This window comes from Monodelphis domestica, chromosome 6 (assembly GCF_027887165.1).
Source record: "Monodelphis domestica isolate mMonDom1 chromosome 6, mMonDom1.pri, whole genome shotgun sequence".
Taxonomy (NCBI): Eukaryota; Metazoa; Chordata; class Mammalia; order Didelphimorphia; family Didelphidae; genus Monodelphis; species Monodelphis domestica.
In genome coordinates, this window is record NC_077232.1 from 84,329,765 (window position 1) to 84,345,913 (window position 16,149).

The 16,149-nt window shown below is 39.0% G+C and overlaps 1 protein-coding gene across 2 annotated transcripts in view; it reads right to left on the minus strand.

Moving 5' to 3' along the window:
- CPZ (carboxypeptidase Z) overlaps positions 1-16,149 on the minus strand; it is an 82,813-nt gene that overhangs the window by 16,352 nt on the left and 50,312 nt on the right. For both annotated transcript variants that reach the window (XM_016423338.2, XM_007496805.3), the window contains 3 exons: positions 6,434-6,569; positions 4,437-4,576; positions 566-665 (listed from right to left, as the gene is read on the minus strand). In XM_016423338.2, the coding sequence (XP_016278824.1) occupies positions 566-665; positions 4,437-4,576; positions 6,434-6,569 (376 nt within the window). The remainder of the gene's footprint in view (positions 1-565; positions 666-4,436; positions 4,577-6,433; positions 6,570-16,149) is intronic.

Consider the following 16,149-nt stretch of genomic DNA (forward strand, 5'->3'; position numbering starts at 1 on the left):
AAGTATGTGGCCAAATTTGAACCCAAGTCTGACTTTCTATCCACTGAGTCTCCTAACTGCCCCTAAAATGCCTTCAGAAGCACCACACAGCATAAATCGTCTACTAAACTGACTCATCATCAGATTTTGTATTCACTGCTTTTGTTGTTGTTCAATCATGTCCGACTCTTTATGACTCATCTGGTGCCATCTTTTCTTGGCAAAGACACTGGAGTGGTTTGCCATTTCCTTCTTTAGGTCATTTTACAGATGAGAAAACTGAGACAAATAGAGTAAGGTGACTTGACCAGGTTCACCATAGCTCCTGTCTGAGGCTAGATTTGGACTCAGGTAGATGTGTCTTCCAGACTCCAGGTCTGGAGCTCTATGCACTATGGCACCTACCTGGCTGCCCAGATTTAATGATATTCTACCATAAATACCTAGAAAGGTTTTGTGGGATTGTGATATATACAAACAAGGGGCAGTGAACACTGGTGATATTAAGGATCCAATATTACTATTCCAAAGAAAAATGATTTGAAATTCATCAATTTGATTTTGAATTTAGAGTTAAGAAATATACCTGTAGTAATATCATGGCGGATTCCTCTGACCAGAATGCGTGCATTTTTGATAGGTTTTCCAAATTTATCTGTTACAGTACCTTTAATTCCTCGGTGCACCTAAAGATGACATAAAATTAAAAAAATGATCTTCAGATGGCATTATGGCAAAACTCTTATTAAGTAATCTTCCATCATCTATGTATCTATTTCCCTTTCCATACCTGGAGCATCACTAAGTAATTAGTACAAGATCATAGATCCAGATGAGACCTCAGAGGACATCAAGACTCAACCCTTCATTTTATGGATGAGGAAACTGAGGCCCAAAGAAAACTTAAGTGACTTGGGTAGGGTCAGACAACAACTAAATGTATGAGGTAGGATTTCAATTCAGACCTTCTACCTCCAGTGCTAACTATTATACCATGTTATCTTGCCATGGATCCATAAAGATACCTAGGAGAACATATGCTGGGGGGAGGGGGGGAATCTAATCCAAAGTGATGTTCCCACAGAATCTAAAGCAATTAGATTAATTGCATTTAGAGTTGTGAGAGCAAGAGCGATACTAAGCACATCTAGTCCAATTTCTTCATTTTACAAAGAAGGAAATTGAGATCCAGATAAAGAGAATGATTTGCCCATGTTCTCACAGGCAGTCAATGACAGAAGCAGCATTCAAACACAAATCCTTTGCCATGCAGGAATTTTCTTCTACTCTGCTTTTACTCTTCATAAGAAAAAAAGAAAAGATGCTAAAACAGAGTCATCAGAGTGCAAGCATTGCCTTCTTTCATACAAGTATAGATAGAACAAGTACAGAAATCAACTTTTCTGAAACTTTGTCTCAGTTCTTTGTTCCATGAGGCCAAACAAAGTAGATTCAGTCATTCATCCCCATGGAAGCCCTTAAGATATTTTCCTGAATTTCACCCCACAAAGACCAGCATCAAGGGCTGGAATCTATCTGCACCAGTAGAGTAAGTAGCCATAGTGGGGAAATGATGAGTTCTTGAGGTACTATTTAAGGCATGGTGCTCAGTGTTAGGTGAAAGATAAAAATTGATATTTTGGGGGGCAGCTGAGTGTCTAAATGGATCGAGAACCAGGTTAGAGATGGGAAGTCCTGGGTTCAAATATAATCACAGACATTTCCTAGCTGTTTGACCCAAGACAAGTCACTCAGTTCCCATTACCTAGCTCTTACTGCTCTTCTATCTTAGTATCAATGTACAGCATTGAATCTAAGTCAAAAGGTAAAGTTAAAAAAGAAAAAAAAAGAAAATGATACCTGTCCTCAAGGGGCTTACAATCTAATGGTGGGGTATGTGAACTTTAGATTACTCCACCCTACTTAGTCTAACAAAAACAGGAATGTCTACACCCATACTTAAGGATTAAGTATTTAGAAGGATGGCCTATGACAGACATGTGCTAGCAAATGACAAATCAGAAACAACTGACAGACTCCTGGGCTGTCCTAAGTCAAGCTCAAGCTACAATTGGTATATGTGAGATGCAGCTTGCTGAGAGTTTCGGCATCTTGGCATGGCAGCAGCTATTGTCCGGGTTTGGCAGTGAATTTTCCTTGATACTAAACTGGAGAAGCTTAGTATCCTGTATCAGGTGAGGCATATTCACTGAGCTCTCTCGGAGTTTAGGCTGATTCTTTTCTCCTTTACCTTCCAAACACTATCCTCTTAGGAAAGCCTCTAATCTTCTGAAGAGACCTCGTGATCGAGGTCTTTGAACTCCCCCTGGCAAAGGCGAGGGGGGAGAAATCCTATACTCTCTCTCTCTTCTTAATTCCTTCCCTCTATATTAATTAAAATCACCATAAATTTCCAATCAGACTTGGGTATTTTATTTGGGATTTAGATTAAGTCACAACCCTAAAATTACCCTTAGAGTCAGATAAGGTATGTGCACATATACAAATAATGCTACATAAGGTAGTTTGGGACAAGGACAGTGAAGTGAACATGCTATTAGAAAATGCTATTAGAAATTTGGAAAAAGGAAAAAATATATTAGCGTGTATTCAGTCAACAAATTCCAAAGATATTTTTCATGCACATGTCTTTCTATCATCATTTCCCCTACCTAGAACTAATGTAGCTATTTTATTTTTAGCAGAAGAGTAGGAATTGACACATATTAGTTTCAACTCATTATTCAAGTCTATTGAGATATCTTTGCATTCTTTGTCATCTGATTTACCTCCAAGTTATCTGAAATTTTAAAATTGAGTTCAATAAGCATTTAGTTTTATGTATTTAAAAAACCCTTGCCTTCTGGGCAATAGATACTGTGTCACTTCTAAAGTGGAAAAACTGAAGAGCTATAAGGGCTAGGCAATGGGGATTAAGTGACTTCTTGACCAGGATCACAAAGCTAGAAAGTGTTTAAGGTCAAACTTGAACCCAGGACCTCCGGTATATAGGTAAGACTCTCAATCCACTGAACCATCCAGCTAACCCCCGAATAAACCGTTCTTTTTTATTTTTTTGAACATGCATTGCATCCATTGGACAGATGTCAGTTTCTAATTGTTACAACTTAATACCCTTTATGGTTTTTCCCACCATCATCCTCTGAGAGAGATAGTACAATTTTTGGTGTCCTGTTTTTACAGATGAAGAAAATGAGTCTTAGTGCCTTGGTCAAAGACATACAGCATCAGGGCTGGGACATGAATCGAGGTCTAGGGGCTCCAGAACCTCTGCTCTTCCCATCCTACCACACTGCATTCTGGGAGACCTGGGTGGAGTACATCCACCTGAGCTTGGGTTTTTTTTTTTTTTTTCTGAGTGAAATGAAATCTTCAAAGAGAAAAGGCAATTAGGGCCTTTCAGCATGGGCCTGAATATGTGTTTCCATTTGGTAGCCAGAGGATATTTACTCGCCCAATATGAAAATCTGGCCAGCATCAATAGGGAAGGGGCTTCAATTGGCCATGGCAGATTTATTCCTTATCAGAAATAATTTACTCAGTCTTATCAGGGGGGTGAGGGGTGGTTTTCAGGCCTGGGTCTGTGTTTCTTCCACAGATGCTACGGCATCGACTTTTACAGTATCTGCCCATTAGTATCTTTATATCCTCGACCTTCAGGCACAATAGGGACAAAGCAAATCCAGCCCCATTTAGGTTTTGTAAAACTCATTTTCACTAGATGGCCGTAAAATGAAATGAGCTTGGCAGTCTGGACGACCCGTTATTATTTTATGATCCTCACTGCTTTGCTGGGAGACGCAGGAGGTCACTGGAAAAACCCATAAACAAGGAAAGTAAAACAATGCCAATAACCTTAAATTATACTCCAGGCTTTCTGCTATGGTGGCCATTGAGGGCCCAGAGCTAGGACCAAGAGAGGCCTCTTTTCATTCACAGAAAGGAATGATTTGGGTGCAGACAGAACCCTTCTTTAAGATGACAGGAGAGCTGGTCGGTCTCTAAAATCCCTTAGAAACCATGGCAAGAAAAAGATGGAAGCCTTTTTTTTTTTGCTTCCATATTAACGCCAAACAAAGCATTGGCTTGGAAGTCAAGAGATGTGGGTCTTAGTCCTGCTGTTTTCAGTGGCTATCTGGGTGTTCATCTGCCCCTTTTAAGCTTCACAGTCTTCTAAATAGGTGAGGGCTTTGGATGACACGGTTTCTAAAGCTCTTTCCAGCCCTGACAATTCTGTGTTCTAGGTTCCCTTTGAGCTCTGGCTCTTAGGGCCCTCTCAGCTGGATATTCTTTGTTCCAAGGTCTCGCTCTCATCTGGGACAATCTAGGATTCCAAGACCACAAAAAGGGTCCAACCCCAAAGCTCGAATATTTGGAGCATAATTTCAATGAAGGAAATCAGGGAATCGGACTCAGCAAGGCAACCAGTACAATACCATTTCCATGAAATTTAGGAGTGATTCTTTGTTGTGTTGCCAGAGCGTATAGAGGGCTTCCTCGGGGGGAAATTTCACACAGCCCAACTCCACGGTTATTTCAAAGCAGTTGGTGTGAAGATAATTGAAATCGGACATACCTATATGCAGACAAGAGGGGGGGAAAGCCGTTAGACATGATCTGCACCCAATAAACAAGCAAGGGACAAAGATGGTGCTAAGAAGCAATAACATAGCCAGGCAGGATTCTTTTTTTTCTTTTTCCTTTTCCTTGTACCCTTAGCATGCAACACAGTACTTAGAGCATAGTAGGTACATAATGCTTGTTGCCTGCCTGTCTGCCTATTCTCTTGCAACTCCCAAGCTACGCTACAGTTCAAAAAGTAGATGGAACATTTTTTTAAAAGTCTATTTTGAAAAGAATACCATGGAAATAGGCTTTGAACAATGATACATGTATAACCCTGTGGAATTGCTTGTTATCTCCAGGAGGGGGGAGGGAAGAAGAGAAGGAGACAAAAACAAATCATGTAACTCTGAAAATCTTATGTATAAATTTGTTATTGGAATAAAATAAAAATTAAAAAGTCTGTTTTGAAAAGGGGAAAATCATTCTAATGGGGAGGGAGGGGGAGAAGGACATAAAACTTTCCTTTGGAGCTCAACCTCCCAAATCTCTGAGAGAAAATTTCTTAATATTTCTTAATCACTTTCTTAATAATATTTCTTAATAAATTTTTAATAACAAACATAGAAATGAGGATAATGGCAACAATAATCATTGATTCAGGATCTCCCCATGGGCAAGGTTTTATTAACCTGGGCAAGAAGTTAACTCCCCTCTCCAAGCTTTAGTTTTATTATCTTGAAAGTGGGGATAAGAGCAAGAACAACCATTGATAAAGAGGCTCCCGGTATGGAAGGCACCCCACCAGGCATTTGAGATTTGTTGTTCAGTTATTTTCAGTCATATCTGACTCTTCATGACCTTCTCTGGAGTTCTCTTGGTAAAGATACTGGGTGATCTGCCATTTTCATCTCTGATTCATTTAACAGATGAAGAAACTGAAGGCAAAAAAGCTTAAGTGATTTGCCCAGGGTCACACAACTAGTAATCATCTGAGGCTGGATTTGAACCCAGATCTGCCTGACTCCAGGTCTGATGCTATATATCCACTGTGCCACAACTCCATTATCTTTTCTAAGAAAACCACAAGTGGGATCACAAAGAGTCAGACACAACTGAAACAACACAATAACAAGAGAAGTATGGACAAAGGAATGGTAGCCAAATCCTTTGCTCTTTCCTGCCATAAATGTTCAAGCTAGGTGCCATCGGTTTGTCTGGGATACCAAAAAAAGACCCAAAGAGATGCCTCAGGCATGTTTGGGAGGTCCTTTAATAGCTGAGCACCTTAAAGCACTTTACATGCACCGTGTCTTATGAGTGTTTCAAAACCCCTGTGAGGTATGTGTTCCAGGGATCATTTTTTCCCAGTTTACAAGCAACCAATGCTCGAGTAAAAAACTTATTCGATGTCACACAGTTAAGTGTCAGAGGTAGGAGTCACACTCAGAACTCTCCTGATTCCAATAGGCTTTCCAATTTCACCACTCTAATGGAGATTATTTTTTAAAGACTGACATAAAAATAAATAGATGACCTTTTAGATAGATTAGGGAGGAAACCCCTGCCATGTATAAGATTGTGGGTTCCTCCAAGGATATACACCATTAAAAAGAAAAGGATTCTCCTGAGCCTCAGTTTCCTCATCTGTAAAATGGAGATATGAATCCTTGTTTAGTGGGTTGTAGAAAAAATACTCTGTGTGACTTTTAGCCCCTGAATATCATTAAGGAAATATTTAGGAGGCATTTCTGAAAGGGCAGAATAGTATGGCTGTTTCCATCCTACAATCCCTCTTAAATATCTGCCTGATGATCCTCTACTAACTTTGATTTCTCCTTCCCTCATCCCCTGCAATAAAGAGACTTACCTCCTGTAAAGCTATACCAGTCAGCACCATTGATAATACTTCCCCTTTTCAGAAAGTTGCCACCACATCTGTTCTCTGATGCATCCATCATCATGGGGTGAACATTGGCATAGGCTCTGGACAGTAACCTGAACATCTGGAAAGAAAGATGTGAATATATACATATATATGTATATATTGCTCCCAGAAAGACCAGAATGCTCTGGAAATAAGGAGGCCAAGTGACTATGGGATATAGAACATCGGAGCTAGGATTCATCTTCCTCATTCACCAAAAAGTGGTAGATTTTGAATTGAAAAAGAACTTGGGTTCAAATTCCACCCATTCTACTTAATTAATACCATGTGACTTTGGACAAGTTAGCTAATTTCTTTGGGTCTCAGTTCCCCTATTTTCAAAACGAAGGGAGTTGGCTTTGATCTCCCTTGATGACCTTTCCACTGCTAATATTTTATGATTCCATGAATGGGGGGGGGGGGGAACAAAACAGGCTAAGCAAATGCATAGGAAGAAGACTGAGCAGAATGTTTATAGGGAATATTCAACTGACCCCTGTGGCTAGAGCAGAGGGGTTGTGCCCAAGACCAATGGAAGAAGAAATGACATAAGCAACATCAAGACAGTTTCTGAAGTACAGGCATCTGGAAAATCCTCATACATTTTTTGGCCCTTCCTTTGTGCCAGGGAAGTATGATTTTTTTTCCCTTTTCTTTTATGGGATGCTTACAGCAAAAGAAGTTGTGTATATTTATGGTATTTAAAGATAAAACATGTTGATATTGTATAATACTATGCATATATTTTATGCATTTCTTAGTTTCTGAACTTTTTCTGTGTCATCTGCTAACTTGTATATCTATGGCTTCCACAAAACTCCCTGAGATTCCCATTTAATTTCTTATACCAATCAGTGTTACGTAAAAATCATGATAGGGAAAGTTGTGATGTGGAAGGGATACCTGTTCTCATAAATTAGGGCTTTCTCCCAGAAAGACCAGAATGCTCTGGAAATAGGGAGGCCAAGCAACTGCAGGATATAGAATGTCAGAGCTAGGATTCATCTTTCCCATTCACTCAGAATTAATCAGAAACCAAAAAGTAGGTTTTGAATTTTAAAATTTCCAAAGTCCCGTGTCTGGCCCTTGAAACAAAATTAGGTAGCTTGGAATTCATCATCAGTCTTTCCACTAGTTGTAAATACATCAAGAGCTGGGATCACACCTTGTTATTTCTCATTATGCCTAGTACAGTATGGGACACGTGGTAAAAAAAAAAACACAATAAGCAATGTATGGTATAGTTGGGAGAACAGTGAAATTTGAGCCAGGAGACTTGGGATATAAGAACATTGACTTAGAATCATGGAATCATCTATTTAGAAATAGTTTTAGTGGGGCAGTAGATAGAGTGCCAGGCCTGGAGTCAGGAAGACCTGAGTTAAAATCGAGCTTCAGACTCTTATTAGCTGTATGGCCCTGGGTAAGTCATTTAACCTGGTTTGCCTCAGTTTCTTAATCTGTAATATTAGTTGGAGAAGGTGATGGCAAACCACTCCTGTATCCAGAAAATTCCAATAGGGTCACTGTCAGAAGCAACTGAAATGATTGAATTACAACAAAAATACCTTAGATGTTTATTTTTAAAATGAAGAAGGCATGAGAGGTTGAAGGATTTGCCCACCTGTAAATGTTCTCCCATTTTATCACCTCTTATTTTCTAAGACTTTTTTCAAGACTCAATTCAATTCTCACCCACTCTAAAAGACTCTCCCCAATCTACTTAGCCCTTAATGCCTTCTTCTGAGTCTTCTAACTACTTGGCATTTATTTTCTATTGACCCACTCCATGTTGTCTTCCCTATTAATATGTAACCTCCTTGAGGGTAGAGATTGGTTTGGTCTATCTTTATGTCCACAATACTTAATACATTCTTGACTTTTCCAAAGATGCTGCTAGTAAATACCAGAGCTGAGACTTGAGCTCAGTCTCAATGATTCCGAGTCCAGGGATCTTTCTACCATGCTTTACTGACTCTCTCTCTCTCTCTCTCTCTCTCTCTCTCTCTCTCTCTCTCTCTCTCTCTCTCTCTCTCTCTCTGTCTGTCTCTCTGTGCCTTTCTGTCTCTGTTTCTGTCTCTCTCTATTTTGCTCTCTCAACAGATGGAAAGGGTAAATGAATTTGCCCAAAGTCACATGAATGGTAAGTGTCATAGAGAGGATTTAAACCCAAGTACCTTAAAAACAAATCTACCTCTCTACTCTGCCATGCTAGGTTCTAACTCTGTCAATGACCAAAAATGTGATACATGCTCCTTTGTGTCTCAGTTAGCTCATCCATAGAATGGGAATAATGATTTTTGCCATCCCTATCTCACAGAGGTCACTTCACAAATTATAAAGTCCTACTTAGATTCGCATTACTGTTACTAAACAATTAACATCAGACCCTAAGTTCCATCACGAGAGGGACCTGTCTTACCTAATCTTAATATCTCCCCCTAAGGTCTAGCACAGTGTTCTTTATCAAGTAACTTCTTTTAATAAATATTTCATGGAAAGAATATCAACAATTCATCTTTATGTAATTCTTTACATTCTTTTTCTTATAAAATGCTTTCTTCATGACAACCCTCTGAGGTGGGTAGTTTAAATATTATGATCTTCATTTCACAGGTATAAAACCTGAGATCCAGGGACACTAACTGATATTGTCTGGGGCCATAAGGTTAGTGGGTGCTGGAGTTGCAAATGGAGCCCAGGTATCTTGGCCCCAATGCTATTGTTCTCCTTCATACTACTTCTCCATAATGATAGCAACACCCTTGCCAAAACCACTGCCATAAGCTCACCCACAGCTTCCACATCCCAATGGACTCTGGGTTTCCAGGGAGACCTTTGTTTGTGGAGGGGCCAATATCGATTGTTGATTTATTGCTGGGGTGAGATGGTGTTTTGTTTTGTTTTTTTTTCTTTTCAACTCGTCTTCTGGGATTCACTTAGGCAAACCACCTGCCCACAGAGACTCTTTTACTCATCTGTGTTTATGCGTGGTAGAAGATGGTACCCCAAAGAATCAGGCTTATTACTTATTAGTGCACTGAATAAATAGCCCTGCTCATTAATGCAGCTCACTCCTCCAGCAGTTCACTAGTGTCTAAGACTGTGCCCAGACAACTCCCTTTTAAGAAAAGGAAAATGGAGTCAGGGCACCGAGGATCCTGGGCATCCTGGGCAATCCCAACTGGCCTTTTCCACCTGGGCTACTTGACTCCTCCAGAACTCAATTTTTTTCTCTGTAAAATGAAGGCATTAGACCTTCTCTAATTTCTTCTTACCACTGAATCTTAATATCCTAAGAACTCACTAACTTCTTAGCAACAAATGCTTAAGGTTGGGAATTGAGGTGGTATGATGCAATGGGAAAATGCTAAGTCTATAAGCAATTCATTTTGTTTCCTCACTTGAAAAAATGGGACCAATGATATCTGTCTAATCCATAAGGTGATTATAATGGTCAAATGATGTCCCAAACATGAAAAAGTTTATTAGTAAGAAAGCCTAGGAAGAAAATTATGCATTTTTTATTTTTATTATTATCATTATAAAAGACTTTTTTGACCAAGGAGTAAGGAAGTTATAGAAGCACTTGACCGAGAGAAGATTCTCTTTCAGATTGGGTTGATGCCCAAAAGAAAATGGTGAGCCCAGTCAATTGTATCTCTGATCCCCTTACCTCCTTTTCTATGACTTCCCCATCTAGTAAGTACTTCTCTCCTTGGGCCCCTACTTCTCCAAAATTTTTGTACTACATTAAAGAGTTAATGGGTTACTAAGTCACTTATGGATCACAGGGTGAATTATTTCAATATGACTTCATTTTGCAGGAGAAAGAACTGAAACTTAGAAATGAGAATTAAATTGCCCATTATCATAACAGTTGGTGGAGGGAGGAAGAGAGAAAGAGGAAGGAAGGAAGGAAGGAAGGAAGGAAGGAAGGAAGGAAGGAAGGAAGGAAGGAAGGAAGGAAGGAAGGAAGGAAGGGAGGGAGGGAGGGAGGGAGGAAAGAAGGAAGGAAGGAAGGAAGGAAGGAAGGAAGGAAGGAAGGAAGGAAGGAAGGAAGGAAGGAAGGAAGGGAGGGAGGGAGGGAGGAAGGAAGGGAGGAAGGAAGGAAGGGAGGAAAGAAGGAAGGAAGGGAGGAGAAGAAAGAAAGAAAGAAAGAAAGAAAGAAAGAAAGAAAGAAAGAAAGAAAGAAAGAAAGAAAGAAAGAAAGAAAGAAAGAAAGAAAGAAAGAAAGAAAGAAAGAAAGAAAGAAAGAAAGAAAGAAAGAAAGAAAGAAAGAGAGAGAAAAAGAGAGAAGAAAGAAAGAAATGAAGAAGGAAAGAAGGAAAGAAGGGAAGGAGGAAGGGAGAAAAAAGAGTAAAATGACTTGCCTAGGGTCACATAGCTAGATCTTCCTTACTACCAGTTCCATATTCTATCCATTTCTCCATGTTATTTAACCTGCTCATTTTAGAGATGAGAAAATTGAGTCCCTAAGGAGTCAGGTGACCAGCCAAAAGCTGCAGAATAATTTAGTGCCAAAGCTAGGATTTAAATCCAAGTTTTGTGACTCCCTAGTCCAATGTCCTTTCAACTATATGCCACTCAACATCCCCTGATCTGCTTAAAAGGCATTACACTATCCCTGTCCTGTTTCTCTCACAGGACAATTGTGGGTTCAAAGAATATTAGGCCTCTGAAATAGCTTTATAAGCCCAGCACTCTGTGGGAATGTAAGAAATCATTCCAAACCATGCTGCCTTCTAAAAACCATTCATTTGCTGTTTTCTTTTATTTGAGTCTCTCATTTTAAAATTTGGGGCAATTTGACTTCAATCAATCAGTCCGTCAATCAGTCAACAAGGAATTACTAATAAGATTCTACTATGTTTGAGGCACTTTGCTCACTGCTAGGGCTACAAAGACAAAAATAAAAATAGTATCTAACCTCAAGGAGCCCATAGTCTAGTCAGAAAAGATGCTGTGTCTACGTGTATGGGTGGTGTATACATCTTTATAAAATAGATACAATGATATCAGAGAGAATCTAAAGCTATGTATCTCCCATATTCAATCCATTACTAAGCTCTACCAATTTTACCCCTGCAACATTTCTGTATTATGTTACTCCCATTACTCTGGAAGACGGGCTCATTTCCAAGTCATCTTAACTTGGAAGACTTTCTCCTTCACTCTCTCCCAGTTCCAATAAGTTCTTCACAGGGCTGACAGACTTTCCTTTCTTATGCATATGTGGCAGGGATCATAAGACTGAGCATAGCCTGGGCTCCTCCAGTTGCAGTAGTCACATCCCTGTTGCTCATAGATCTGGTTGCAACTCTTCAGTTTAAAATCTTTATTTAATTCCATATTTGCCTAACAGTTAAAATTGCTTTTCCTGGCAAACAAGATTTTTCACAATCAAGTGCCACACTACTTGTCCAGACTAATTTCAAATAACTTTACACACAATACATTTTTCAATTTCTAGCTTCTAGGTACAATGAGCAAATTACTATTTTACAAAAATATTTCACAATTTCCCACCTCCATTCCCTTCCCCATCTACTACCACTGAATACCTATACATTTTTCAGAATCCATCTTAAATACTACTCGTTCAGGAAGACTTTTATGAATGCTACACGCATGTCCTTAATATTACCTTCTCTTCTCAGATTTCTTATACAGCACTTTCATCTCTCTTACACATTGGTCATGTAACATATGTTTCATACACCTATGGCCATGAGCTCTATGGGGGCTGATGACATCTCTTTTCTAAGCTTTGCTTTTCCCCATATTTATCCTCAAAATCCTCTGTGCACAATAAGTCTTTGATAAAAGTTTCTTGAATTAAATTTTATATTCAATTTTTAAGGGAAAAGGAATTAAACTTCTTGACTTGCAAAGTCCCTTCCTTCCAGCTCTAACTGTGACCCTGTGAATGCTTGATTATTCCAGAAAAAGAAATCACCTTCTTAAATAATTATTCTTGTAATTGACTTGGAATTCCTAAAAGTCTTGGATTCAAATCTTAGCTCTGACACTTACTAGCCATTCAGTCTTGAGCAAATGATCTTTCCATCTTTCAACTTCAGTTTTCCTATCTATAAAAGGAAGACTACTTTTCCTACAGTTTTTATTTCTATAAGAAAGAGCTTTAAAAATTATAGGCATCTATGGAAATCTGAATATTCTTTTTTTCTTTGTATTTTTCTATTCCTCATTCTCCCCTTTCTTTTCCTTATCCTCCTCTTTGTGCTCCTCATTTTCCTCTTCTTTCTCTTTCTCCTCTTTCTTCTTTTATCATCCATCTCATTCTCCTCATTATTAATGACTTGGTAAAATGTTTCTAAGATCCCTTTATTTTCTCCTCCCACTCCAGAGGTTTCCCCAAGACAGACTGCTACACCAAGAATAGAACCAGTATACGATGCTCGTCTAACTCAGTACCCTCATTGTAGAGGCAAGGAAACTGAGGCACAGAAAAGAATAGCTACTTGTCCTAAACAGGGGAACTTTCTTCTTGTCAAGTCAACTATGAATCTCTCTCCTTTGTGAAGCACTGGACATAGCTATTCACTGCCCAAAATTGAGAAGCAGCTGCTCAGAGATTGAGGGGTAAAATAAGGCAATAAGGAAGTGATTTAACTACCTTCTTGGATTATTGGAACTAATGCTTTTCTCCCTGGCGATTTAATTGCATATCAGAGCTGAGAAACTGCAACCACTTAAGGAACCATTTTTAATTTTTTTCATATGTATATGAAAGATTATCATCATGAGTTTCAGAGAATAAGGGTGACACTCAGTGGCTGAATAAAGAAAACCCACTGGATGGTTTATGTCAAACATCCCATGAAAACTGCAAATACATCTATCAGACCCTCACTAAAACTCATCTGTAGGCCTATGAGTTCTATATGAATACTGTCTAACACCTTCAGCATTGGCATGCTATGCAAGCACTTTCTAAAGCTCTTCTGTGTAAGGTACTAAGAATCCTAAGATTTGGATTTCAACCTTAATTCTGTCAGTTTACTCTTTGACTTTGGGCAAATAAATGTCCTTTCTGGATCTCATTTTTCTCATCTGCACAGCGAGTAGTTCTAGTGACAATCACTCATTTCCAGAGATGGAAAAAGACCTTAGCTGAGAGAACACATGACGTTATAGCTGGGATGTCTCCGTTGGAAAAACACTTAAGAATATTATTGTTGTTCATTAATTTTAATTGTGTCCACCTCTTCATGACTCCTTTGAGAGTTTTCTTGGCAGATCCTGGAGTAGTTGGCCATTTCATTCTCCAGCTCATTTTATAGATGAGGAAACTGAGGCAAATGGGATTAAATGCCTTGCCCAGAGACACACAGCTAAGATACCAGAGTGCTTTGCCCCTTTCCTTCTCCAGATCATTTTACAGTAAAGGAAACTGAGGCAAATGAGATTAAGTGAATTGCCCAGGGACACACAACTAAGATACCAGAATACTGTGCCCTTTCCTTCTCCAGCTCATTTTACAGAAGAGGAAACTGAGGCAAATAGGATTAAGTGAGTTTCCCAGGGTCCCACAGATAGTGTCTGAGGACAGATTTGAACTCATAAAAAAAGAAATCTTTCTGACTACAGACCAAGCACTGGGACACCCAGTTGTCCCAGTAAAGGACCTTTGGTCAGAAAATACAGTATGTTGGAACTGGAAAGAACATTAAAATACTGGTAATATAACAACTGAAAAGGACTTCAGATAATGTACTATGGAAAATCAGAGTTGTGTCAGAGCCAGGATTTGAATCTAAGACTTCTAGGAATTACAAGTCAATTCTAAGGAAGGGTCCTTAAAACACCATACAGAACATTAAATGGGAAGTCATGTAAGACATCACTTTCTCCAACTCATTGTATAATTGAAGAATTAAGGCAAAGGATGGGAGAAGTGTTGAGCTAAATGACCTCACCTTCGTTTTCTTCTCTGTTAAATGAAGGAGTTGGATGTCAAGCCCTTTAAAGTTACTTCCACATATAAGATCTTTAACTCTGATTTCTAAATTCCAGCCACCCTTAAAATGTGATTATTCTTCAATTCCACTAATAATTAATTTAATTTAATTTAATACTCTAACCCAGTTTAGTCCCAGGTAAAATTTTCAACCAGCAAGAGTAAGTTTTGTATCATCACTAATTGGTGATAAAATGCATACTGGAAACACAACACACAATTTCTTAGTACTCATCATTGTGAAAGGCCACAAGTGAAGAGAGCAGATGCAGTGAAGGAACGAATGGGTCCCAGTGTCTTCAGTTCTATAAAGTAGGCAAGGCATCTGGGAAAGGGGGAGGAATATTCTAAAGTCACAAGATATAATTTAACCAAGTTATGTATAACATTTTGAGAACAGTTGGTTCCTGGAGTGAGGAAATGCTGGGAAAGGAAAGTAATAGGTGTTATACTTGGGGAGGAAAAAACTTGAAACCATAATGCATTTGGTTTAGGACAATGGGGTTTTACTCCCAGTTCTGCCACCATTTTGTGACTTTGAAAAAGGTACTTCCCTTTTCTGTCTCTCAATATCTTCATTTAAAAAATTCAAGTTTGATCAATGAAGATTCTTCCAACTCTGATAGCCTATGTTCTACTTCTAAAGTCTTCTAGTTCTAAAAGTTTATGTTCTGTGTTCTAAGGTCCCTTCCAGATTTAGAAGTTTATGTTCTAAGCCCATGTCAGTGAATCTGTGGCACCGGTGTCCAGGCTGCACGGGGAAGGCTATTCCATTCTCCCTCTCCACAGCACCGAAAGACATTTTTACCATGCTTCTCCCCTCTATCTAGTCGCCCAATGCAAGCACTTCCTCCCTCCCCTGTCTGGGCTAATGTAGGGGGCTCACAGGCAGCTTGAAGTTGCACTTTGGGTATGAGATGTCAAAAACATTTGCCAATGCTATTTTAAGCTCTTTTTTAATTATAATATTCTATGTTCTAAACTTCCAGTTCCAAATAGTTAAAAGTTCTATAGTCTAAATCCACATTCTAACTTAGAACAGTTCTATAGGAACTCAGAGGTCATCCCATCTAAACCCTCATTAAATCAGGAATATCCTACGCAGAATCCCTAATTAATAATGATCTATCCACTACTGGAAGAGCTTCAGTGTTACACAACTTACAAACCATTGAGGAGGCTAGATGAATTCAAGCCATGATCAAGGATTTTTAAAATTCAATTTTATTTTTAATTCCAAATTCTCTTTATTCTTCCTCCCTCTACACTACTTATTGAGAAAGCAGGAAAAATAAAACCTGTAACATAATATGTATAGTCAAGAAAATAATTCTCACATTGCGCATTTCTATCTTATCCATTCCTCTATCTCTATCATTATACATTATATACATATATAATATAATATATACATAAATAATATAATATTTATATTTATATAATCTATCTACGAAACTATTCCATACCTTGGTCTTTCCTTCCTTCCTTCCTTCCTCTTCCTTCCCTCCTTCCTTCCTCTTCCTTCCCTCCTTCCTTCCTTCCTTCCTTCCTTCCTTCCTTCCTTCCTTCCTTCCTTCCTTCCTTCCTTCCTTCCCTCCTTCCCTCCTTCCTTCCCTCCTTCCCTCCTTCCCTCCCTCCTTCCCTCCTTCCCTCCTTCCCTCCTTCCTTCCTTCCT